Below are 25,769 nucleotides of genomic sequence, written 5' to 3'. Positions count from 1 at the left end.
AAAAGATCGACTTCTGCTATCAGAGGCTTATAGTTAGTTGGTTTAGAAATGAGAGAAAAATTTGAAACTAAACTGCTACCAGGTTAACACTGTCTATCATTCCAGTTTTTCTCTGACAGCAGAGGCCTCTGAATGTAGCTGAAGGCTCTCTAAGCTCCACTAGAGCTTTCTAACAGTACACAAATCTCTTGAGCAGAGTGGCTTGCTCTCTTGACTAAGATTTCAGTCATCTAATAACAGTAGTTGAGTTTTCTATGTTAATGTTCAGGAATTGTGTGTCCTTGATTGTGGGACGTTCGTAAACAGGAAAAGCAACTTTTGCTCCTTAAACAGTGTTCTTGGTTTTAGTGTAATAGTGATAAATAAAAGAGCAATGCATATTTCAGTTCTATTCTTTTGCTTCCAATAGGGCGATGCTCAAAAAGGAGATCATGGAGAAAAAGGTCAAGAGGTATGTTACTACTACAGTGCTAACTCATATTTGGTCTTTTCAGATTATCTTCCAGATCCTGATTCACAGTTTAGTTCCACTGAACTGAAAATGTGTTTTCCATTTTTCACACATCTACTTTATTCAATTATTTAGAGCACCTTAACTAAATTCTGGTTTAGAGAAGCATCTATATTGAGAGAAACAGTCTAACCATGTGCTTAAGCATAGAGATTGGATGCTACTGACAAAAGGAAACTTTGAAGCTATGTGATTTTGTAGTGACTTGCATTAGACTTATCCCAAAGATAGAATTGAAAATGTCATCACTAGAAACACCTAGGTAGTCCTCCAGTGGCTTCTGACATCTGATATTTCTCAGCTTGAATTCTTGTTGAGTCACAGTAGACAGATTAACACTACTCCTTGCATAAGATCAATTCAGTTTAAAAGTCCCATTTAAATGGTAGCGTGTATCTGCTAAGAGGCTGGCAAACTGAGCGGCACACTTACAGCTAGTGTTACGAGGAAAAAATACCCATCTAAATTTGCAGAGAATTGTATGTTAAATGATTCCAGAGAGATATTTTGTTGTAGTGAATAGTTCAATTTCTGAAACATGATTCTTTACTGGGTTTTTTTCCTACTTAAATTAGCAGTATGTTATGCCTTTGCTTTCTCTTTTACGATTTTTTCCTTTTTTTTTTTTTTTTAAATTTTTGAATAGGGAGCTCCTGGCTACAAGGGAGACAAGGTAAGATTTTTATAGAGTAGAAGTAGTCTGAAAATCCCTTGCTGACAGTGTATGTGACAGAATGGAAAGAAGAGCCTGTCTTATCTTTTTGTCATGAGAGCTCCTAATGCAGTCCCTAGAAGTAAATTCATCATTTGTGTAAATGCTTGCAGACTGGCTTGTTGGAATTAAAAAAAAAAAAAAAAAAAAGTCAGAAAATGTAATCTAAATATAAAAAGAAAAATGTCAAAGACCAGAAATAAAGCTGCTGGAAGGAAAAAGAAAGTTGAGGGTTGAATAAGAGGTTAAGTAGAAAGAATGTGAATTGTTTACTACAAACACAAATAGATGTGGCAATCATTAGCTTTAAAAAACTTACCACAAAGAATTTTACTTTTAAGCTAACTACAATTTGCAAGGGCTAATGCTTGATCAAAAAAAATCTCAAGATAGGCTCTCCAAGAAGCTAAAAAAATTATACACTTCAATGACTTGCAAGATTCTAGAGCTGAAATTTACGTTGCAAGCTGGACCATCATAGCCAGAACAGAAACAGAGATAGTGCCCTTTTGACACTGCTTGGTTTGGACACTTATCTCCCTACAAGGATTGTTAATAAAAGCAATGCCTCTCTGAATCTTCGTATTCATTAGAAAAATGCTTCATTCAATTTTATGGAAACATTTTGTGGAAATGGGAAAAGTAGACTCATATGTCTACTTTTCATATGTCTATTAATATGTTAAATCATCAGTGGAGCCCATTAGTAATTCTCTTTCTTCATTCCATTTGTACAATCTCACAACTGTTACACAGGAAAATCTCAGACATCACAGTAATGAAATCTGAATACAGAGAGGATCTCTGGAGGCAGCACAGCGAGGTAGAAGATTACAGCAAAACTTATTAGATATGCAATATTACCCTTTTACGATGTAGGTTGGCAATTTTGTAGGCATTCTCAGGGAGAAAAAGTATCTATCGTGAGTAGAGCAGACCACATCTTCTACAGACCATATCTAATGATGCCACTCTCAGGTACTTAGAATCTACTACTTGTGCTACTGAACTGCTTGCAGTGTCTTTAATGCATGTAGTGTAATCAAAACATCTTGTTTAGCTGTTAACCTTTTGATTTCTAATAAAGGGTGAAAGAGGAGAATGTGGACCCCCAGGAATAAAAGGGGAAAGAGTAAGTACAACTTTTATTTGAACTCTTTCACGTTGATGAAGATACTAGATGTATTATGTAACATATTCATAAACATAGCTTGTAAAGATTATCGTAAAATTGGAACATCTTATAATTCCCTGATAGTAGAGATACATTCATAGTAGAAATACGATTTGTAGAAACTGAACCCACAGTTCACCATATTCTTTTTTTCCATTTTGCAGAAGAAATGTAGTCACTTACCTGAAACAAAAGCTGTCCTGACCAATGCCAGGCCCTGCTTAGACAGGACTGAGCATGGTCACCAGACTTTTTTCCTTAAAATGTTAATTTTAATTCAAGTGTATGAAGTTATATTACAATAGAAGCAGATTCTTACACAACATGAATAACTTTCAGGTCTACCAGCCCATCTGTGCTGATATTCATTCACTCTTCTGTCTAGTCCTCCTCTTCTTTTAACCTGAAGTGCAGAAGTGATACAATAAATACAGATTTTTACCTGGTTTTTACACTCTGAAAGATGGAAGGATAGTGTACTCCTCAGTGAGATAATCATGTATCTTGAGTTCATGTAAGCAGGTTTGTATGAGTACTACAAACCACTGATTTATAGATTGATTTGTTAAGTACTGCCAACTAGATTGCAGTTGATCATTCTATTAAAGCACATTTCTTCAGTTTTGACGTCCATGTTATGCTTACCTTTATCAAAGACCAACCTGAAAAGCTTGTAGTTCCTGGAACCTGTTATTTAATGATTAATTTCAGGTAGGAATTAGGAAATATTCAAAGCAGCAGTATTTGTCACAAAGGAAAAAGGGCATTATACTATAATAAAAATCTGAAGGCTGAGTATACCTTGTGAGATGCTGGGGTTCAAAATGGCGGCAAGTGAGTCAGAAAAGGCTGAAATATCAATGAAAAAGCAGAAAGAGTTGCATCTCTCGGAGCAATAAAAAAAGATCATAACTTCTTTGTCCAGGCAATACATGAGAAATAGCATGAGGTTATGTGAAATGTCTACTAAGATAAAGGAAAGCTGTTCAGAAGCTGGCAAAGAACATAATCAAAGCAGCCAAGAAATCTGGATGTAGAAAACATATGCCAGGGCTGCTGGAAATTTGCTTGTTTCATTTCTGTTGAGGACAGTGATTAAAAAAACAAAGTTTGACATCTGCAGAGGATCAGAGTTTATAATGCATTATGGACTTCAAGAACATAGTGAACAAATGAAAATTACAATCACTTCGAGAATTCCCAGTTTCTTGTTTACAAATGCAGAAGATAGAACAATTTTTTTTTTTTTTATGCAAGTAGTCTATGCTGGACAAAATCATTAGAAACATGGCCAAATGTAAATTCAGTATTCTGAGGTGGATCTTTAACTGTAGTGATGGGTATTGAAGCATAATTGGCAGTAGTGTTGTCTGATTTGAAAACATTCCATTTTTCCTCTGCCGCTTTCCAGTCTCACTAATCAGGCTGACTTCAGCAGCAGTTTTGATGCTGTGAATCTGAGTTTCTTCAAAAGCTAGTCAGGCTTGAAATTCAGAAAGTCTGTGTTCAGCTTTGAAATCAAAACTGACTCCAATCATATGTCTGTATTCTACCAAAAGTAGCTATCATCGCATCGGCATATTGTTTTTTGTGCCATCCATTCCTTGTGTAGCTTTGTAAATGGGCTAGAACTGAGTGGGTAGAACTGAGTGGGGTTATCTGCTCTCTCTGGTGGCTGATGCTTGGCCTGGAAGCAAATGCCAGGGAGTAGAGAATTGTTAAAAATTTCTGAATCTGAATCTGTAGAAGACAGTTGATGGATTGGCTCGCTAGAGATAAGCCTGAGGGTGGCACACCAATATTTGAGGGATGGTGTGCTAGCAAGGTCCTTCGGTCTGCTGTCTCAGTGGAGGTAGGGGATGGAGATCCATGTGACAGTAAAAACTGAAGTGTTATTGATGTGTTGGAAACCATGGAAGCGCCTGAGAATGGTCACATAGGAATTAGGGCTTCTTCCCCCAAAAAGGTGGTGGGATCAATAGCCCAACTGAAGTGCATCTACACCAATGCACACAGCATGGGTGACAAACAGGAGGAGCTGGAAGCCATTGTGCAGCAGAAGAACTATGATACAGTTGCCATCATGGAAACATGATGGGATGACTTGCACAACTGGTGTGCTGCAATGGATGGCTATAAACTCTTCAGAAGGGGTAGGCAAGGAAGGAGAGGTGGTGGGGTAGCCCTGTATGTTAGGGAATGTTTTGGTTGTCTAGAGCTTAATGATGGTGACCATAGGGTTGAGTGTTCACGGGTACGAATCAGGGGGAACAAGGCAGATGGTGGGAGTCTGTTATAGACCGCCCAACCAGGATGAAGAGGCAGACAAAATATTCTATAAGCAGCTGGGAGAAGCCTCACAATTGCTAGCCCTTGTTCTCATTGGGGACTTCAACCTACCAGATGTCTGCTGGAAATACAGTACAGCAGAGAGGAAACAGTCTACAAGGTTCGTTCCTGGAGTGTGTGGAAGATAACTTCCTGACATAGCTGGTGAGTGAGCCAACTAGGGAAGGCGTCCCGCTACACCTGTTGTTTGCTAACAGAGAAGAACTGGTGGGTGATGTGATGGTTGGAGGCCGTCTTGGGCATAGTGATCACAAAACAATAAGAGCTTTCAATTCTTGGAGAAGTAAGGAGGGGGGTCAGCAGAACTGTTACCTTGGACTTCCAGAGGGCCGACTTTGGCCTGGAGACTTTGTTGACAGAGTCCCTTGGGAGGCAGTTCTGAAGGGCAAAGGAGTCCGGGAAGGCTGGACATTGTTCAAGAAGGAAATCTTAAAGGCGCAAGAGCAGGCCGTCCCCATGTGCCAAAAGACAGTCGGTGGGGAAGAAGACCATCCTGGCTGAACGGAGAGCTTTGGCTGGAACTCAGGAAAAAAAGGAGAGTTTATGACCTTTGGAAGAAGGGGCAGGCAACTCAGGAGGACTTCAAAGATGTCGTGAGGTTATGCAGGGAGAATATTAGAAGGGCCAAAGCCCAACTAGAACTTAATCTGGCTACTGCCGTAAAAGAAAATTAAAAATGTTTCTATAAATACATTAGCAGCAAAAGGAGGGCTAAGAAGAATCTCTACCCTTTACTGGATGTGGGGGGAAACATAGTAACAAAGGATGAGGAAAAGGCTGAGGTACTTAATGCCTTCTTTGCCTCAGTCTTTAATGGTAAGATCAGTTGTTCTCTGGGTACCCAGCACCCTGAGCTGGAAGACAGGGATGGAAAGCAGAATGAAGCCCCCATAATCCAGGGGGAAATGGTTAGCGTAAGTGCTCACCAAGCCACTTCCAATCCTTGATCAGCAGTCCTGGCTAACCAGGGAGGTCCCAGTTGACTGGAAGTTAGCAAATGCAATGCCCATCTACAAGAATGGCTGGAAGGAGGATCTGGGGAACTACAGGCCTGTTAGTCTGACCTCGGTGCCAGAGAAGGTCATGACACAGATCATCCTGAGTGCAATCACACGGCACACATAGGGCAACCAGGCTATCAGGCCCAGCCAGCATGGGTTTATGAAAGGCAGGTCCTGCTTGACCAACCTGAGCTCCTTCTATGTCAAGGTGACCCACTTAGTGGATGAGGGAAAGGCTGTGGATGTTGTCTACACAGACTTTAGTAAAGCCTTTGAGAGCATCTCCCACAGCATGGAGAAACTGGCTGCTCGTGGCTTAGATGGGTGTACTCTTCACTGCGTAAAAAATTGGCTGGATGGCCGGGCCCTAAGAGTTGTGGTGAATGAAGTTAAATCCAGTTGGTGGCCAGTCACAAGTGGTGTTCCCCAGGGTTCAGTATTGGGGCCAGTCTTGTTTAATATCTTTATCGATGATCTGGATGAGGGGATTGAGTGCACCCTCAGTAAGTTTGCAGATGACACCAAGTTGGGCAGGAGTGTTGATCTGCTGGAGGGTAGGATGGCCCTGCAGAAGGACCTGGGCAGGCCGGATTGATGGACCGAGGCCAATTGTATGAGGTTCAACAAGGCTAAGTGCCAGGTCCTGCACTTCGGTCACAACAACCCCATGCAACACAACAGGCTTAGGGAAGAGTGGCTGGAAAGCTGCCCAGCAGAGAAGGACCTGGGGGTGTTGGTCAACAGGTGGCTGAGTATGAGCTGGCAGTGTGCTCAGGTGGCGAAGAAGGTCAAGAGCATCCTGGCTTGTATCAGAAATAGTGTGGCCAGCCGACTACGGAAGTGATTGTCCCCCTGTACTGGGCACTGGTGAGGCCGCACCTGGAATACTGTGTCCAGTTTTGGGCCCCTCAATACAAGAAAGACATTGAGGTGCTGGAGTGCGTCCAAAGAAGAGCAGCGAAGCTGGTGAGGGGTCTAGATAGCAAGTCTTATGAGGAGCCGCTGAGGGAACTGGGGTTGTTTAGTCCAGAGAAAAGGAGGCTCAGGGGAGACCTTATCGCTCTCTACAACTACCTGAAAGGAGGTTGTAGTGAGGTGGGTGTCAGTCTCTTCTTCCAAGTAACAAGTGATAGAACAAGAGGAAATGGCCTCAAGTTGTGCCAGGGGAGGTTTAGATTGGATATTAGGAAAAATTTCTTGACCAAAAGGGTTGTCAAGCATTGGAACAGGCTGCCCAGGGAAGTGGTGGAGTCACCATCCCTGGAGGTATCTAAAAGACGTGTAGATGTGGCACTTAGGGACATGGTTTAGTGGTGAACTTGGCAGTGCTAGGTTAACTGTTGGACTTGATCTTAAAGGTCTTTTCCAACCTAAACAATTCTATAATTCTATGAGTGTGGCTGCGTAAGTATCATTGCTAAATTTGTCAAGGCTATTGCAGGTTCAAAATGTGACACATGCCGTGAAAAATTCAGCAGTCTGCTGGTGCCTGTGTGTGTGGAGATGTTGCTAATTAAAAGAGAAGAAAGAGAAAGAAAAAAATAGTAAACTATTTGCTGACAGCTATTTTTGCTTTAGAAACAAATTGTAACTGAGTATTGAGTCAACTGGAAATGAAATCCTGTAGAATATGCATTCTAGTGACTGAAGAAAAAACAGTGCAGCAGAAAGATTTGTGAACAATCTACACTGGTGGTGACTGGTAAGAATTCATTAAATGGAGAAATGACAGCTAACAGAATGAAAAAATTGGATGCATTTTTTAATGTTTTTTGCAATCTATTAATGTGATTGTGCCAGGCTACTGATCAGCAGTTTGAGATAGTGAGACAAAGTTACCTGAAGTTATTCTGGTATAAGCACTGCAGCATTTTTTTAAGAATTCTGTATCTAATATTCTTGTAGAAATTTAATTTAAAGACCTGTAGCAAATAACAACTAGGTAATCAAATAGCTAAGATGTTAAGTAGCCATCTACAATGTTTGTTGTATATGAAAAGTATTTTAACCAAATATTGAGGACGGAATGTAACAGGCAATTACTGAATACAGAATGAGAACAGCAGTACTCTGGAGAGAGAAAAAACTCCCTAGAAAATGCTTGAACAGAATATGAGTCATTACAGGTACACTGTGTTTTTCAGTACTTCAAAGCAGATAATTACAATTTCCTATTAATCTAATAATTGAATCTTATTTTTCCACAGGGTTTGGAAGGTCCTTTTGGCCCTAGGGGACCTCGGGGACCTCAGGTAAGGGAATTAAAAGCTACCAAATAAAAAGAAAACACATTCTATTCTGTAAGTTTCTTCTACATACCACCTGTCAACTCTGTGGAGAGCAGCACATTTGGTGCATGAGGCACCAAGACAGCAGAGTCTGGCAAATCTTTGTCTTTTGGAAATAATTTTCAAAGAAAAAATCTTGGCTGCTGCTGCTGCTTAAAGCTGCTCAGAGGTGTGGGGCCCACTTGGGCTTTCCAACTGCAGAGCTCTCTTCTAAGAGTAATTACCATGGGAACTACAACCTGCTTAATGACTAAAAGGAAGATAGCATGCAATGAGCTTGAGAATGATTTATCTTATGTATTTATATTAACAGATTATATTATGTATTTCTATTAGCACACCCTCCCTCAAGCACATTGCTGTTTTACTGCTGGGACATTTGTCCATCTCACATCATGTTCATAATTTTTTCCTTGGAAGAATAGCTTATAAAAATGTGATTTTTAAAGTCTCTTTTGGAAATGCTTTTCAAGTACTAAGAGATTTTAAAGAAATATTTTCTTTCTTTATATGACACCAAAATACTAAGAGAAGTAGAGTTTGCTTCTTTTGAAACAAACAAAACTGCAAGATTCCTTTTAGTAAATAATACTCAGTTAAAATGCATAAGCCAAGGAGTAAGGCCATATAACTGTGAGTTTGTGCACAATACAGCACTTGGGACATCACTGTACTCTTACGGGACAGTTATTCCCTAGTTTGTAAAGTTATGATTTGAGCATAATTGGGAACACTAACTATATTCATTTCATTCACTGTTTTCTCCACAATACTTGATTTGTGGTCATATAACTGTTACTTAGGTGTGTGATTGCATTTTTGCATGCCTTGTGCAAAAGCTGCAAAAGGAAAGGAGAGAATAAATATTTTTTTTCTGAATGGAAATCCATGGGAGATAGAAAATCACAGAGAGTCCAGAATTTTCATATCTGTTTGTGAGACAAAATGCAATATTTTGGAGGATTTGCTGTAGCTATTAATGATGGTAGCTGAAAGGGATTATTTTTGTTTCTTTCTGGATAGTCATGTCTTTCCTGTAGTTTATCATATTTAAGAAAGGGAATGAACACACTCTGAGCACATTTTTGTGTCAGCAATTAAACTGATACATTTAGATTTGGGCCAGTTTGTGTCTTTTTATAAGCATAAAATTATCCATAGTTGACCCAGCATTTTTAGTACAATAAACTGTAATTTTGTGGTATTATTCTTTTGATAGCTCATGATTTTTTTTTTTTTCTCCAGTCACTTAAAAAACCTAAGGAGACTTCCACTTCATTGTGATTATCAGCTCTGTTAGTGGTAGTTGCAACAACGTTGACTGATCTGACCCAACTGGGCAGCCCAGCAGATGTCAGTGGGATATTCACTAACTCACAAGCTGGTGAACTGGAGGGTTTCAGTAAGAGTTAAGGCTTTAACACCAGACTTGGGTGTAATCTATTAATCCTGTGATCTTACTGCTCTTCATAATTATGAGACCTACTTTTTGCAGATATTGTACCAGCCACTGTATTACTGAAGGGACCTCCTCAAATGTCATTGCTGCAGACAGAGTACCTTACCTGCTCTGTCTCTTCCAAAGAGCCATTAATTATTTTCTTGTGTGAGAGGACACAATGGTTGTAGTAATGTCAGGGGATTAAAATTAATCTCAGCTCATCATCAGAGACAGATGTAGGGGAAGTGTTTCTTACAAACAGAGCTAAATAGGACGTGACAGCTTAGTTTATTTGCTTGGGCAGAAGAAAGAATACGAAAATATGGCAAAGTCAGGAGCAGGAGAAGAAAGGAATGGAAATCTTCAGATAAAACAGATGCAATTCACATGGAGTAGTAAGATATCCTTTCTGCCAGCACTGTTCATTGAATATTAACAATATTCAATATGACAATATAACAATAAGACGCAGAAAACTCTTGTCCTTTAGAGCTTAGCACTGTGCTACATTTTACTGTACCCTGTTCAGGCCAAATTCAGAAACAGCTTTACATGCATCTTCAAAGGCAACTCATTCTATACTTTGACTTTTGTGTAGGGTATCAGTGGACCTCCCGGTGAGCCAGGCCCGAAAGGCATTCAAGGAAGCAAGGTACGATGTAGCTGTATATGTGTAGATGTTATTTATATAGGGAGCGAGGATGCAGAAACTCTGTGTAGAATCTTTATACTGTACTATCCTTTTTCCTCAGTATTTTATTGTTAGTGGTGTCCTTTGCACAGCAATAATGTACATCACCTGCTTGGTGCACCACAGTGTCGTCATGTTATGAAGGCTTTGTATCATTGGCACATACGGCCAGCTCTCCATCTGGGTCTCCGAGCCCAGCCATCAGAGCTTGGGAGAGCATTTTGTAGGGCCACAATAGGGTGCTACCAAGGACCTGCCTAGAGCCACAGCACTTAGGTTGGAATTTAAATCACCTGAATAACATAGGCATGGTGGTGTTGGGTTGATGGTTGGACTGATGATCTTAGAGATCCTTTCCAACCTTAATGATTCCTAGTTTTTACCTTCATTAAAAAGTAATCCAGCCACCAAGCCAGGAAACATGAAATTATTACTCTACCCTTAACTGGTTTAGCGGTGGACTTGGTAGTGTTAGGTTAGTGGTTGGACTGGATGATCTTAAAGGTCTTTTCCAACATAAACGATTCTATGATTCTATGAATATGTGTCTTGGCTTCTGCCATCACTTGGGAAGGTTTTTGTAGAATATTTTTTACTAAAATGCCTTGTGTCTAAAGATTTTAGGTAATTCTAGATGGTGGTTATAAAATCTTTAGATTGAGTTTTTAAAGTAATTTTTAATTGCTTGTATACTGTAAAAACTCAAGACAACTGCAACTGGTAGAGGTGTAAGATTTGATGACGATTAATGCCTTAGTTATATTTAAAATAGATCATTTAGAGTTAATGACTACAGCTTGTCAAGCAAAATCAGTTGGATAAATTATCTGATTAATTTTGGCAGTCCTCTGGTTTGCAAACCTTTAGGAAATTGCTTTATGTGAATAAAGTTGTCTTGCCCATGGGACAGCTATTGACATCATTGTTCAGTATAGAAAGACCTTTCATGTATCATGTTTGAAAATGTAGGGTCTAATGACAAAGACTTTCTAGCACAGGATTATTGATAGCCTGGTTAACACAATGCCATATCTAAGTTATACAAGGCAACTAAATTCACACAAAGCAATCTGCCAAAGATACAATATTTAAACACTCACGTTTTGTTTCTTAGGCAACAATTTAATTTGAAGATTCACAGAAATAAATTTAGATATGGGAAATGTTTGTGGTAAAAAGTTTGGAATACTGGCATCCATCATGATTTTCCTCTTCCTGGCAAATGCTTTTTCATACTCCTGTTTCTTCATCTTCTCAATAAAATAATTGATTAGGGAAGCTGCTACAGAATATTTCAGAAGTGGGGAAAGAAAGAGTATGATGGGTCTGAAAAAAGCTATTCATACATGTGGTGGAGAACTCATGCCTCTCTTTAACTTCAGCACGGCAAATGACAGTAATGTTTTTGTCTGTCACTTCACACTGATGAGTCCAAGATAGTACTAACAGATACTTTTATTATACACTAACCCGTATTTGTTGAATGTTGTTTGTCCTCCTGTCAGTCTCTTCACACACTTTAATGTCTATAAAATACATGCAGCTCTCTCTAGAATTCATCTACTTGGATATAATATTTATGGTCTCTTGTTATACTTTAGCTGGAGATTTTCAGTACAAATAAGAAAGTAAGTTCCCTCTTTTTTCAGCTTCCAACTCTGCAACCTGCTGTTTAAAGTCTACAGTCGAGGTTTTTCCAGGCTCAGACATATATCATAATAAACATATTGCCAGACAAGTTTAATTAATACACTTAGGTAATTATGCTTAAAGAGTATAGCAGAAACATATGTATGTTTAGAGGTTATATCTTGTCCATACCTAGCGCCAAAGCTAAACTTTGGCATTTTGGAGCTTATCTGACATGAGTGAAAAATTTTGTAATGATCAGTACAGTGGTTGTTTACAGCTTAATACACGCCCATTCAGCTAGTAAAGGTCAAGGCCTTTTTTGGTTCAGACACATAGCAGGCTTCCCAATATCTTTTGTCCTTACAGAAGGATTATTCAATTGCTCTTTTAAAATTAGTTTTCATGACACATAATACAACATCTCTGAAAAGTGGCAGTTATAAATAACTGCCTTGGATAAAATAAATAAGTCTATTCTTAGTGCAGTCCCTTATACCCATGGCCTTTCCATGCTAGTACTTTCTGCTTTTTGAGCTGAACTAGTGACTTCACCCTGGTTTAGCAGAGCTAAAGGCAGTTGCATGGCATTAGCGTTGATGTGACATAACAGGGAACACCGCTGCTGAACACTTTTATTCATTGTTAGCGGGCCATGTTGAGGTTTGAAAGAGGAAATTCAGTTCCTCAAAATATAAACTCTGCATCAAGCTCAGCCTACAGATGTTTTGGGTGTTACTTGTAAAGTCTACAGTTCACTCATATGTCTGGCCAGCTCGGTCCATCCCGCACCTCTGTAAGGCAGTGCCATACCCGTTCTCTTGCTTTGCAGTGCCAGATGGCAGACACAGCTGGGGACAGTGTCATCTGTGTGCTGTCTGGATGCCACTGGCTCTAGCAGTGACCAGCAGGAGAGGGTTGGTGGCATTGCAACTTCAACGGATTTAATTTGACTTGTCAAAGCAACGTAGCATGGAGTCCAGGAACATTGTCCAAGAAATTAAAAGAACTTTTGATGCCTTACTACTCCTGTTACTTATATGCTTTTTCTTACTCTCTCTTAAGCTTCTGGCTGGTCTGTCAGTGTGAAGTCTTACTGGCTGCACAATACTCTACTTCCATCCCTTTTCATTATATTGTTGTAGCCAGCAGGAGCAGGGAGGTGATTGTTCCCCTGTACTCAGCGCTGGTGAGGCCGCACCTGGAATACTGTGTCCAGTTTTGGGCCCCTCAATACAAGAAAGACATTGAGGTGCTGGAACGTGTTCAGAGAAGGGCAACGAAGCTGGTGAAGGGTCTAGAGCACAGGCCTTATGAGGAGCGGCTGAGGGAACTGGGGTTGTTTAGCCTAGAGAAGAGGAGGCTGAGGGGAGACCTTATCGCTCTCTACAGCTACCTGAAAGGAGGTTGTAGTGAGGTGGGTGTTGGTCTCTTCTCCCAAGTAGTTAGCGATAGGATGAGAGGAAATGGGCTCCAGCTGCACCAGGGGAGGTTTAGGTTGGATATTAGGAAAAATTTTGTCACGGAAAGGGTAGTCAAGCATTGGAACAGGCTGCCCAGAGAGGTGGTGGAGTCACCATCCCTGGAAGTGTTCAAAAAACAGGTAGATGTGGCACTTTGGGACATGGTTTAGTCTAGTCTACCCTTGATTGGTTTAGAGTAGACTTGGTAGTGTAGGTTAATGGTTGGACTGGATGATCTTAAAGGTCTTTTCCAACCTAAACGATTCTATGATTCTATTGCCTTATCATATTGCCCGTAATGAGGTGAATCTCTCTCAAAGTCCCGCTGCCTGCATTGACCAGCTTTCCACTGACTACAATAGGAACTCAGACAACCTGTTTCCCTGTAGACTCCTAAGTTTAGGAGTGATCATATGGAGATGAATCACATCCTTAACCTCTTAAAGTCTTTCTGATGCACTTCGCAATCAGTCCTTATCTTCAATAACCTCTTTAATATACAAGCAAACTTCGTCACTTTACTTTCACCCTCTTTTTGTCATGTATGAGTGTGTCGAACAGCCTATATCCTGCACAGAATGCAGCTCAGCATGGCATTAACTAAGACCAGTTTTTTCTATTAAGCAAACTTTTTTTAAAGTTCTCTTTATTTGTATTTCTGCAAAGTTATAACCTCTCAAAAACCTCTAAATAGTTTTATTACCATATATACAAACCTCTTCCATAAAGAGGCTGAGGCATTTAAAATGGCAAATTTGAACTCTGCTTCTCTAACAATAAAAATACATGTTAACTCATCTTATATTATTATTAATTTACCTGACTAAATATATTTCTATTTAACCAAATGCTGAACTAGCATGTTAACAATAAACCTACAACACAGTATAAAACATAATGACTTTAAGAGAAAAACATTAGAGAGTAACAGGACATTACACTCAAACACAGTTAGGAGTTGGGAACTGGCTATTTTCACTCTGTATCTCCTGTCTTCTGAAGCAGGCATCTTGGTCCTGTTCCCCAAGCACATCTTGAGCAAAGGACCAGGATTATTCTGTTTGTTTTCTGTTTTACTGACTTTCTATTGCCTGTTGGCATTGTTTCAGTAGAAAGATGTTAAATTTACAAAAGAAAAATTATATTGTTAAAGACAAATTCAACGTTATTTTATCTCTCTCACTAACTTAAAATAACAAGAAAAAATACCATTCACAGCTGTGCTTTGTATTTTCTTAGATGTTTGCTTCACTTTAAGGTATTCTTCAGCTTCATCAGCCACCACATATTATCTTCATTGCAACATAAAAGAAAAATCAGTGTACCATATACCTCATTCCACTATAAAACATGTAAGAAAATTACAAAAACCCCATAGGAAAAAATTTTTTAGTTCTTTTAAGTTATCACACACAATTCATTAATTGAAGAACATCAGTTTATAACCCTGGGTCTAAGGTAGAGACACTCAATTCTTGCCAAATTGCAGCTTGTAGGAGCAAGGAGCTTGGATTTTGTGTTCCTTGTCTCACTAAGAATGCAAGGATGGCGCATGATACAATTTTGCTGGCTGATGCAACTGTTTCCAAAAATGCAGAAGACACTATCTCACTTAGACTAAAAGTACCAGAAACAGAAAGTAGGCAGAGAGAGAAGCCATGCCACTCTTGGTTCTGCTCCAGTAATACCCCATATTTCTGCCTACATGGCCAGGAATTGGCTAGATAGCTGGTTAATAGGTGGTTTGGGGATTAAATCAGTTGTGCTTGCTTTTGCTTGGTTTGCTTCTGAAAGATCACATTGAAGTTATTACAGGAAGCCATAGGCTTTCAAAAGGGGACAGAGGACATAAAGTCAGTATTCTCTCTTAATAGAAACAAAATATATATTTGGTTTATAAATGTAATATATTCTAGCATAAGCAGTAGTGTCCAGAAACGTTATCCAGTGAGAATCCCATTTCTCTTCCAACATTCGCAGTAACCTGTTTTCTGTCATTTTCATACTTAGGTTCTACGTATCTCTTAACTGCATTGGTTAATACAGTAAAATAGCATCCTAACTGGCTACCATATTTGCTTTTGTTGAGTTTATTACTGCATATATTATATGGTTATGTTGTCATCAGAAGACAGCTTTGCCTTTCAATAGCAATAAAAAACAGGGAATATGCAAATATTCTAACACAAAAGGACTTCATGCATCTTGGTTTCCTCTCTAAAAAGGAAACAGAATCACCATGATTTTTCTGGAAAAACAGAGTTCTAAGAAGTAATATAATGCCCTTTATTTTAGTCAAACAAATTTCTCAGCCCGGAGGTTCTGCTGCTTACATTTTTGCAAAGCTAAAGTACCTCATTGAGGTCAACAATGTAAAATGTGCACATCCACTTTCCCCTTGTATTTTCAACATGCATACATCTGTTAATTTATTCAAAGTGGTAGGCATTATTTTGTCTGTTTTCATTAATATTAAAAAATGCTTAACTAATATTTATTTTTTAAAAAACCAGCAATGTATTCTGTACAATAGCACCAGTAAGATTCCATAAGAGTGTTTATATTCAAGGTAATTTTGAAAATGTGTTTGTTAGTGAGGGGAATAATAATGACTATTTGCAAACTTCAGTGTACAATTTACAAACAGAAGGATATGGTTACAGATTATAAAATTGGGACATAAAATCAGGAAGTGGGCATGACCTGTGTTCCACTCACAAAGAAGTGATGAACAAGGAGTACTTATGGTTATTGTTTCAGAAGTGACATTGAGTTTGTTTGTTTAAACTCATAGACCAGCTACTAGAAATAAAGTACGCATTTCTAGAAACCGCGATAGATTCATGGAAAGACTGAAAACAACACATTCTTAAAGCCCACTGCTATAGTAAGAGCCTCTCTGGAAAATTTGATATGCATAGGAAGATTCTGAATTAGAGTCTGAAGTTGTATGAACAGACGTGTATTGAAACTTTTAAGGAAACAGTTAAGTTTGAATGTGGGTATTCAAAGCAGTTATTCCCATAAAAACATCTTGGGATAATGCTGTGAAAAATCCATCATTGCGTATTTCCCTGAAAATGTGTCCCAGAATGAACTGCTAAGGGATGCAGCTTCTTCTCTGATGACTTATAAATTCTTTCCTTACTTATGTGGCAAGTTACATCTTTCCCAGGACACTGAAAAGTCCAATTTCCCTGTAAAGAAGTATAGTTCCTAGGTACCTCAGCTAGCTTATAAATACAAAATATCAATAATATCTGTTAAAATATCTATATCTACTTGCATAGTTGTTGCCAGTGTTTACTTTAAAGATAAAATCATTATATTTGAAAGATTATTTTTTACTATAGCTTAATCATCATCGTAAGGGCTATTTACACTGCCTCCACCAGTACCTACTAGTACAGACGCTGTGAGGCAGATTACATGACACCAGTCATTGGAAAGAAAAGTATACCATTTTATCATGCTTAAAAAAAGAGCTTTTGGAAAAACATTAACTTCAGTAGGACTCCCATGTGCATTCAAGGCAGCACATATATTAGCATAGCTCTGTCATGTGGGTGAACTTGCAAAGGAGCGAATGATTTGTGATAGGAAGCATCCCTCAGAGTTACTGTCCGTGGGAAGTTCTGTCAGGGACTGTCAGAAATAGATACGAAACACAATGTCCATTTGGACAACAGGACAAAAAATTTGGAAGACACTTTCCAAACACAACAAAGGGGGTTGGTTTATTATTTCAGCTGAGAGATGAGCCTATATTTATCAAACGTCATTTTTCAGAACGGAACAAGTTCCTACACCATTTCGGAGGTTTAGTTTTGACAAATGGAGCCAATGTGTTTAGTGGCATTTGCTGTGCCCAGAGTAGCCTACTTACACATAGTGGTGCTGTGTGCTGCTGAATTAGTATTTCTTTTTATCTGATAGATTTTTTTAAAATATATTTTCAACTTTGCATATCTTTTGCATTCATTCTGTGGGGCGTGCTAATACATCATGGCACAACAGAGATCTCAGGCTGCCTTCTTCATGAAAGAAATGAGGACTGTGAATTTGAACAGCTAATATTTAGCATATTGCCTGGCCTTACCACAGCCTGTGCCTATTTCTTTCTCACTGAGGCACCTCTTCCTTGAAGGGGGGAATTCCATCCCTAACTAGACTGTCTCCAGGCCCTGAAGCTACATGGAGCTGTATCTGTTAACATTGCTTGTCAAGTAGAGAACTATTGATGTAAGAGTTGGTGGTGAGGTAAGGGAGCCTATAGGGTGGAAGGCAAAGCTTCTTGGGCACCAGGCTGGTGTGTTTGGCTTAATGTTCTTCCAATACCCATGCTTTGTTCATCTTGACCAGCTTTGCAAGAAGCACAACTGTGGCTAAAAGTGGCAGAAGTATCTCTGTCCTTGAGGGAATGTCTGTGCATGGAAGTTTGCTTGCAGAACTTTCTACTGAGACCTTAATACAACACTTTTACTTGTATAGCTCCCATAGGGATGATTTTGCCATGGAAGCAGAGCACACCATCGGGCTGGCTGTGTGTAACTACAGCACTGTGGCTTCGCCAATACCATTCTGCCAGTGCACTTCTACATACTGATGCACAATCAGAAGCTGCGCTTCCATTGATGCTTAGATGCTTGTGACCTGTTGGTATGAATGAAATTCATTGTCCTGGTTTCGGCTGGGATAGAGTTAATTTTCTTCCTAGTAGCAGGCATAATGCTGTGTTTTGGATTTAGTAGGAGAAGAATGTTGATAACACGCTGATGTTTTTAGTTGTTGCTAAGTACTGCTTATGCTAGTCAAGGACTTTTCAGCTTCCCATGCTCTGCCAGGTGCACAAGAAACTGGGAGGGTGTACAGCCAGAATAGTTGATCCAACCTGACCAAAGGGCTATTCCATACCATATGATGTCATGCTCAGTATAGAAACTGGGGGGGTTGGCCGGGGGGCAGCGATCACTGCTCAGGAACTGTCTGGGTATCGTTTGGCAGGTGGTGAGCAATTGCATTGTGCATCACTTGCTCTGTATATTATTATTATCATTATTATATTGTTATTATTATCATTACTATTTTACTTTATTTCAATTATTAAACTGTTCTTATCTCAACCCAGGAGTGTTTCTCACTCTTACTCCTCCAATTCTCTTCCCCATCCCATCAGGGTAGGGGGAGTGAGCGAGCGGCTGTGTGGTGCTTAGTTGCTGGCTGGGGCTAAACCACAACATAGGGTTCTTTTGGTTTTGGGTTTTTTTGTTTTGTTTTGTCTTGTTTTAGTTTAAAAACATATTTCTGTAGCCCTAAATGAGGCTGTGGAAGGACACTCTGGCAGAATTTGGTTAAGGTTCCCTTTGCATTAATAGTTTATTTCCATTTTTTTCCCTTTAGGGAGAGCAAGGCCCTTTAGGTCCCTATGGTCCTCCAGGACTCCCTGGTGTTGGACAGCCAGGACCCAAGGTAACTCTCAGTAGTATGTCTGTTAAAGTGTTAACTGTGGGCAGTCATTTTTTCGATGGAAGTTCTCACCTGCTGTTTTATCAAACTCAAACTATTATAATCTAAATGTAGAACTGATACAATATTGACAGGTTTTTGTATTTGCATAGAATGGAGATAACAGATGTGCCTTTCCAGCTAAGTTTTTATTATGATCCCACTGATATAATAGAAGTCAGAAATAATGCCATTTAAATGGGGGTTAAATATGTGAGGTCATTTTCTAGTACTAGCAGATGCTTGCACTAATGAGTAAACCATACTTCAAGGCATAGAAATACATCTCAGTCACTGTGATACAGTCAAGTGACAGATTTGCCTTGTTATCTCTTCACTAGGGAACAGATATTCTTATAGGTTATAAAACTCTCTCTCTCATGCAGCATTTATTTCCTCCATCTTATTTCATTGCAAAAGACTAGAAGGTGGAATCCAGTCTTGCTAATTTGGAAAAGTCATGTTTGCCTATGCTGGCAAGCCAAATCTCCTTTTGGAAAACTGCAAAAGCATCTACATAGGAAACATGACTACTTAGTTTATGAGAGTTTGGTTAGAGACCTACAGCTCAGACTCAGACAAGAAATCTAAATTGGGCAGAACTAGATCTCACCCTAGTTCTTCTGGCTGATAGGTCTTTGGTGTTGCTTTGTGCCATTTTTTCTTTTTTTTTTTGGAGCCAAGTGCCAGTGTCTAAAATACCTGCAATTTTTTGCTTTTACTGCTCTAATTTGTACATTCACTGAACTCCTGCATATTTTCTGTGCAGTGTGGCAGACCCCTGAATGTGGAAAGGGTTTATATAGCTCAGAAACTAGTAATTTGCCATGTAAAAGGAACAACACTGTGTTATTCCAGAAGCGAAAATAGTTTTTGGAGAAGGAATATCACTCCCAGTCTTTGTGTTACTCTGGGGAGAGATAAAAATCCTCTCTGCTCTTATCCTTGAAGCACATAGTCCCCAGTAAACTGGAGGAATTATGAAGATTACAACACCTTAAAAACAGAAGATACAGAAACTATGCAGTTCCTGGAGTTCCCATGCAATCCAATATTCCACTGAAGCAGTCTTCAATTCGAGTGCCTAGATAGAGGCTACAGTGAGGATCCCTCACACCTGAGCATTCCTGCTTCATGGCTGGGTTGTACTGCAACCAAATTTAGCCTGACTTCACTCCCTCATCCCTGCCATCTCTCAGGTCCTGCACTTTTAAGCAGTTACCCCTATACAAAGTGATAACACCCCTTTGCTGTTGGCATGAGGGCTGGAATGTGATCTAGTGCTCCAAGTATTAATCGAAAGATACTTCCAAATGTTTCTAAATTGTTATGTATGCTTTTTTAACATCAGGAGATATTACACATTTGATTTCAGACCTTTCTGGTGACATCATTAAGTCATCTATATGTAAATGTTATGCTTTTCAAAAGCATCAAGTTGCATTAGGACTGAACTTTCTAATATTCTTTTTCACAAGGGTGCTCAAGGTCAAGATGGTAAAACTGGATTCCCAGGACCTCCTGGAATTGGTGAGCCAGGATTACCTGTAAGTCAGTGATATATGCATTGGAAGTGGAAATACAATAAAATAAGTCTTAGTGAGTGTAATTGGTTGACAGCAGCTATATTGGCTACTCATTCCATAAACCACCTTGCACCTAGTCTGGAGCAGCAGAAGTATGTTCGGCTACACCAACCCAGTATTGCGGCAGTAACTGCATGTGGCTTGCCCAAGTAGGAGAATAAAAGTCATGTCCAAACAAACTTTGGGGAAATAAAAAATGCTTTTCTCCATGTGAGCAGGATTGCAGTATCCAGCTTTCAGAAAGACATGGAGCTATATATATATATATAGCTGTACGGCTAATTGTTTGAGTTGAGGATAATTAAAAATTGTCTAAAATCAAATTTTAAGAACATGAAAATCCAAGAGCTGAGGCATTCCTCAACTCCTGTGTGTAATTTGGATTGCATCAAAAACAAAGACCCAAACTATATGTTTTTAATTATATCTTTATCTTCTGAATTACAGAACTTTAGCAAGCTCTTTGTAACGTTGAGTTAGTGCTCACTGGCTGCTTTTTCTTTCTGAAATATATAAACCATATGGTTTTCTTGTGTATTTCACTAAAAATCTCAAAGAGATAGTTAATTAAGAAGCCACGAATGTGGATAGGTGTTAGATTCATTCTAATAGTATTTTTGAGAGTCACTTTGTGGTTGTAAAAGACTTTTTCTCACCAAAAATGTAGAAACTTTTTGCTTAATCAAGATCATCCCTAAAAACTCTTTATTAGCTTTAAATAATGAAAGATAGCTGAATCTTGTGGAAGAACAGAAAGTATTACAAAAATAATTATTTAAAGTAAAATTGGCATTCTCTAATTTTGTATGTTTAACCTGCCATTCTGCATGAAAAAATGTATGTTCAAATTACTGATTTTCATTATGAAAAATCATGAAATTATATGAAATTACAGGGAACAAATTTCACAGTGGCAAATGTATTTGTTATAAATTAATCTGCAGGTTCATTTGAGTTTCAAGGGCACAATCTTTAGACATTAATTATGTGATTCGCACCATTTCAGCATTAGCTTATTCTAATTTAAATCCTCCAACTAAGGGTTGGTACACTTCATTTTAGTTGCCTGGGCTTAGCCAGCTGTTACGGAAACATTTTTACTTACCAGTGTCATAAGAGTTGCAAGAACCTGTACTAGCAAGTTAAAAAAAAAGTCAATAAAAAATGGAATTGCTGGTATAGTCTGAATATATTTTTCTTTTCTTACAGGGACCACGTGGCCCTGATGGTCTTCCAGGTGAGAAAGGTCTACCAGGAGAGGGCATTCAAGGCCAAAAGGTAGTTTGATGGAAATTATTTCTTTTTAACATTGTGTGCCAAATTTGCAGTAGTGTCTAAGTTATTGAAGTTCAATGATCATTCCACTGGTATAAAATGTCAGCTGATGGATCTTGGTCTTCTAAATCACTGTGCTGTCTGAATATCCCTCCAAGTTCAGAAACTCTATCAAGATAATTACAAAAAAGTTGTACAGTCCCACTAACAGTAGTAAGTTAATGATTCTCTTATTTATGTGTTTAATAAGATGCCTTATTTTGGTAGTGTTAATGAGATAAATTGTCTTCTGAAAGACTACTTAGCTATTTATGTTCTGTATTGGAAGAAAACATTCAGGAAATGTTTTCATTCTGTCTTACTGTTTTGGGAAACTAAAAGATCAGTTGTATGAGTCTCTATGGACAGTTACCTCATTGAGGGCACTTGCTAGGTTAATATATGTGAACATTCCTTTTTTTAAAAATAAGTACAAACAAACAAACATTTATGATTAAATCACAACTGGGCTTCCCATCAAAATGTGTCCCTCTTTTTTGGTGGCTTCAAGATTCTCTAGAGCCTTGAACTACTAAGCAAAGAAGATTTTTCTTCCTTTTCTGGAAAATATGTTACTCATGTCCCTGCACCAGGTTCTGAACTGCTCTCTCTGACTAATGAACATACTACCGCATTTTCAAAATGTAGCTTCCTTCTTCCTAGTGTTTCATTTGCTCCTTTTGAAATCCTGTGTTCAACAACACAATGAATGCAGATGAAGCATGTATGAATTGTAACTGAATCACTTTTCTCTAATACTGACAATTCCATTTACTATTTTTCTTGTTTGTTTGTGAAGGAATACTTTTTTCCCTATTATCCACATTGTGATGACCACTTTTTCTAGGATGGTGTTCTTTATAAATTCCCAAATACAGTCACAAAACTGTCATATATTTCTAGGGTGAAAAAGGCTCTAAAGGTGTAGCTGGTCCTCCTGGACTGCCGGGTCAACAAATCAAAGGTGACAAGGTGAGGCACAGAGTATTTTTCTAGTAATATCTATAGTTAATTATATTTATAGTTAATTTAATGACGAACATTCACACAGTATCACAACAATACAAAGGTATGTTTTACCTGGAATCTGAGGAACTATGCTACACCATTCCATGCAGCTCCATAAGCTGCGCTCATTTATACAAGTAGCTGAGCCTGTTAATGTTAACTGAGAGCACTAAGGACTGTATTCTATGTAGCTGGGAGTAAGAGGGAAGAAATGGACTTTCTTCCTCCTAAATTTGTTTCAGATACATTGTATTTAAAATATTTTTTAAATATTTTTTTAAATATTTTTAAAAATGTAAAAAAATGTACTCATCTAATCTAATCTAATGGACCTGGAACACTCTGGCATTTGAAATTTGTTAACTTTTTGGTGCCCAGTCCCCCAAAGAGGGATCCAGAATAATTTTAATTCCCTTGGCCTTATGAGATTCCAGCCTGTATCTTGTGCATCCCCAGAGAGTGGCTGATGCAACATGCCCAGATGTCCTATAGTGCAGAGGCAGTGATTCCAGATCTTCCTTCTCATGATTTAGTGCCATAGCCCTCTTCCTACTCCCCACTGTTTTCCTTCCCTCCTGTCCTCAGGACTCCTGCTCTCCTCATTGCCCCACACTCAGCTTCAGTGAGAGGAGAGGACAGCACTACCATCCAAAGTCTTTGACAGCTTAGTCAGCAGGGAGTGCTTTGCGAATGTGGGAAGTTTAACTTGAATTTACTCATCTTGCTGTCCAGTCAAATGGCTCTCCAAAATCTTCAGAGCAACCTGAGTGGTGTGGTGTGGTCTGATTTGGCCTGTCTGTGAGATATGTGCTTGGTGAGCACATACCAGATCATCTTGCTCAAGGCCTCAGTCAGAGGAAGATTGGTTATCTGCACAGCAATGAGCCATCTTATTCCCATGCCTGTATAGGAAAAATGCAGCGATGGGCAGGACAGTAAGTGTTTGGGACCATTTCAGTAAATAAGTATTTCTGGCATAAGTGAAACTAATTATTTTTTGTTTTCTAGGGACTGGTGTCACACATCCTTGACACCTTCATGGATCTGTGCCACTTCCAATACCCACATGACCTCCCCATATTCCTCTAGTCCCGTAATTCCCTCTGCCGTAATTCCTCTATTCCCTCCCCAAGTGCTGTACAATACCATTACAATACCATGTGACAAAGATTTTTAAAAAATACTCTCTAGCTGCTCTGTTTACACTTGCAAGTTTTTCTTCTGAGTCTTGTGCAAGAAACTGTGTATATTTCCATACAAGAAAATCTTTAAAATTAATCTCAGTATGTAAAAATAAGCTATGGATCCTTCTAATAATAAAGTTACAGCTGTGATCATCTAATGTTGTAAATGAGATAGAGTTTGTAGGTAGGAAGGGGTATTATTTTTATTAGATCAATTGCCATAGGCAGACTTTCAGGTATTCCAAACACATGTAACTCAAACAGAAGCAGCAAACTTCAAGATAATACAGCTTGGGGACTGTTGCTCTGTGTTTAGTTTAAATATGTTAATCAGCTAGCATGGACTATTGCAATATAGCTCTTGGGAATACTTTTTGTATAGGGTGAACAAGGCCAAGTAGGACCACAGGGCCCAGCAGGACCACCAGGAATAGGCAATCCAGGAAGCCAGGTAAGTCTACATTTTGGACGTGTAGTGAGCATTCAAATGTAGTTTTTGTTTCATACTTTATCAGAGCTCTAAATTTGATGTGAAGACTCTCAGTGATTTTTCATTTTAAAAAAGCGTCAAACTAGGCTTTAGGCAAAGCTTGTAAATATAAGGGATTCCAACTGATTTGAATGGTCTTAGAATCATGCAAACAGAAATTTAGTCTAATCCGCATAATAATTTGCATAGGAGATAAATCAGATTGCATTGCTTAGATGGTGACATATTATAGATAAGAGTTTCACAAGGTAAGAATCCACCACTTCTGAATTTCAAGCCCTTTGAAGCTTGAACACAGCCTTTAACAGTTGGATACAGAAAAATCGAAACATCTCAAAAGATCTTTTAGGTTTTGGGTTTTTTGAAAGATAAGAGTTCATGCTTCCACCATACTATCCCAATGAATCAGGGCACTTGGGACTGAGACACTTGGGTTTCTCCCCAAACCCAAAATTGTCATTACACTTGGATATGTCAGTGAAATCCACAGGATAGTGACAAAGGAAAAATAAAATTAAGATTTCAGAACTAAGCCTGAGGACAGGCAAGCAAATTGTTTTATTTTAAAGGTAAGAGAAAATCATTATTAACTGAAAGATAGAGACGTGGTGAATTTCAGGTGTGGAAGAGTGTAATGCATTAACTCATTTATTTTGTGTTATAGGGTGTACAGGGTCCACAAGGAAACCCGGGGGCAAAAGGATCTAAAGGTTTTGGTCTGCCAGGTCCAAAGGTAATGATTGAGACATTATTTTTTAAAAATAGCACCAGCAAGAAACAACAAGCAACATATTTTTGCCAGGCTTTTCAAGAGTGTGTTTGATGAGATGAAAATGTAACTCTTTGTTGGAGATAACAATCCACTTTTGAATCTTTGAGGGAAAACCACCCATGTTATCAAGGTGTTCCCCAAATGGAGTGTATGGCTTCTGCTTAGCATCAGCCCTTAACCCTTCTGAATGTGGATTTTAGGTTCTAAATGAACACAAATTTATAAACAAAAGTGTCTTTCAGACATGTTTATATCAAATGAGTTTGGTGCCACATACACATTGTGTTCAAGTAAAGCATTTTACCAAACAACTTAGCTGTAAACCAGCGATGGTTTTGAGACTTAAAGCTAATCCCGCTACACCTTCAGCCTGTCCTTCAGCCTTCCATGGTCATCATGAGAGAGAACCGAAACTGAAAACAGAAACACTAGGAGAGAAAAAAGAGCTTAAATGTGCTTAGTAGCTGACACTGCACCACAGAAGGAGGGAAAATAGGAGAAGAACAGGAAAGTGGGGTAAACAATTACTGCTTTCAAAGCCCAAGCCTCTAGTGAGGTACTAAAGAGAGCAAGTGGAATGAACTGATGAAGTGTAAAGCAGAAGTGTGCTTTGTAATCACCTTGATTTACAAAAGGAAGACATTAGTCACT

At 38.8% G+C, this 25,769-nt stretch overlaps 2 protein-coding genes across 2 annotated transcripts in view; one reads left to right on the top strand and one right to left on the bottom strand.

Annotated features, from left to right (window-relative positions):
* The window catches only part of C1GALT1 (core 1 synthase, glycoprotein-N-acetylgalactosamine 3-beta-galactosyltransferase 1), a 260,990-nt gene that overhangs the window by 164,463 nt on the left and 70,758 nt on the right, over positions 1-25,769 (bottom strand). The window lies entirely within an intron of this gene.
* COL28A1 (collagen type XXVIII alpha 1 chain) overlaps positions 1-25,769 on the top strand; it is a 71,792-nt gene that overhangs the window by 4,885 nt on the left and 41,138 nt on the right. Inside the window, exons 6-16 of the mRNA XM_075705768.1 lie at positions 410-451; positions 1,158-1,184; positions 2,311-2,355; positions 7,955-7,999; positions 10,075-10,128; positions 18,660-18,728; positions 20,243-20,311; positions 21,560-21,628; positions 22,568-22,636; positions 24,239-24,307; positions 25,011-25,079. Coding sequence (XP_075561883.1) covers positions 410-451; positions 1,158-1,184; positions 2,311-2,355; positions 7,955-7,999; positions 10,075-10,128; positions 18,660-18,728; positions 20,243-20,311; positions 21,560-21,628; positions 22,568-22,636; positions 24,239-24,307; positions 25,011-25,079 — 627 coding nt within the window. The remainder of the gene's footprint in view (positions 1-409; positions 452-1,157; positions 1,185-2,310; positions 2,356-7,954; positions 8,000-10,074; positions 10,129-18,659; positions 18,729-20,242; positions 20,312-21,559; positions 21,629-22,567; positions 22,637-24,238; positions 24,308-25,010; positions 25,080-25,769) is intronic.

Source organism: Pelecanus crispus, chromosome 2 (assembly GCF_030463565.1).
Source record: "Pelecanus crispus isolate bPelCri1 chromosome 2, bPelCri1.pri, whole genome shotgun sequence".
In the NCBI taxonomy this organism is placed as follows: Eukaryota; Metazoa; Chordata; class Aves; order Pelecaniformes; family Pelecanidae; genus Pelecanus; species Pelecanus crispus.
The sequence above is the reverse complement of the archived record's forward strand: the minus strand, read 5'-3'. Positions and strand labels throughout refer to the sequence as shown.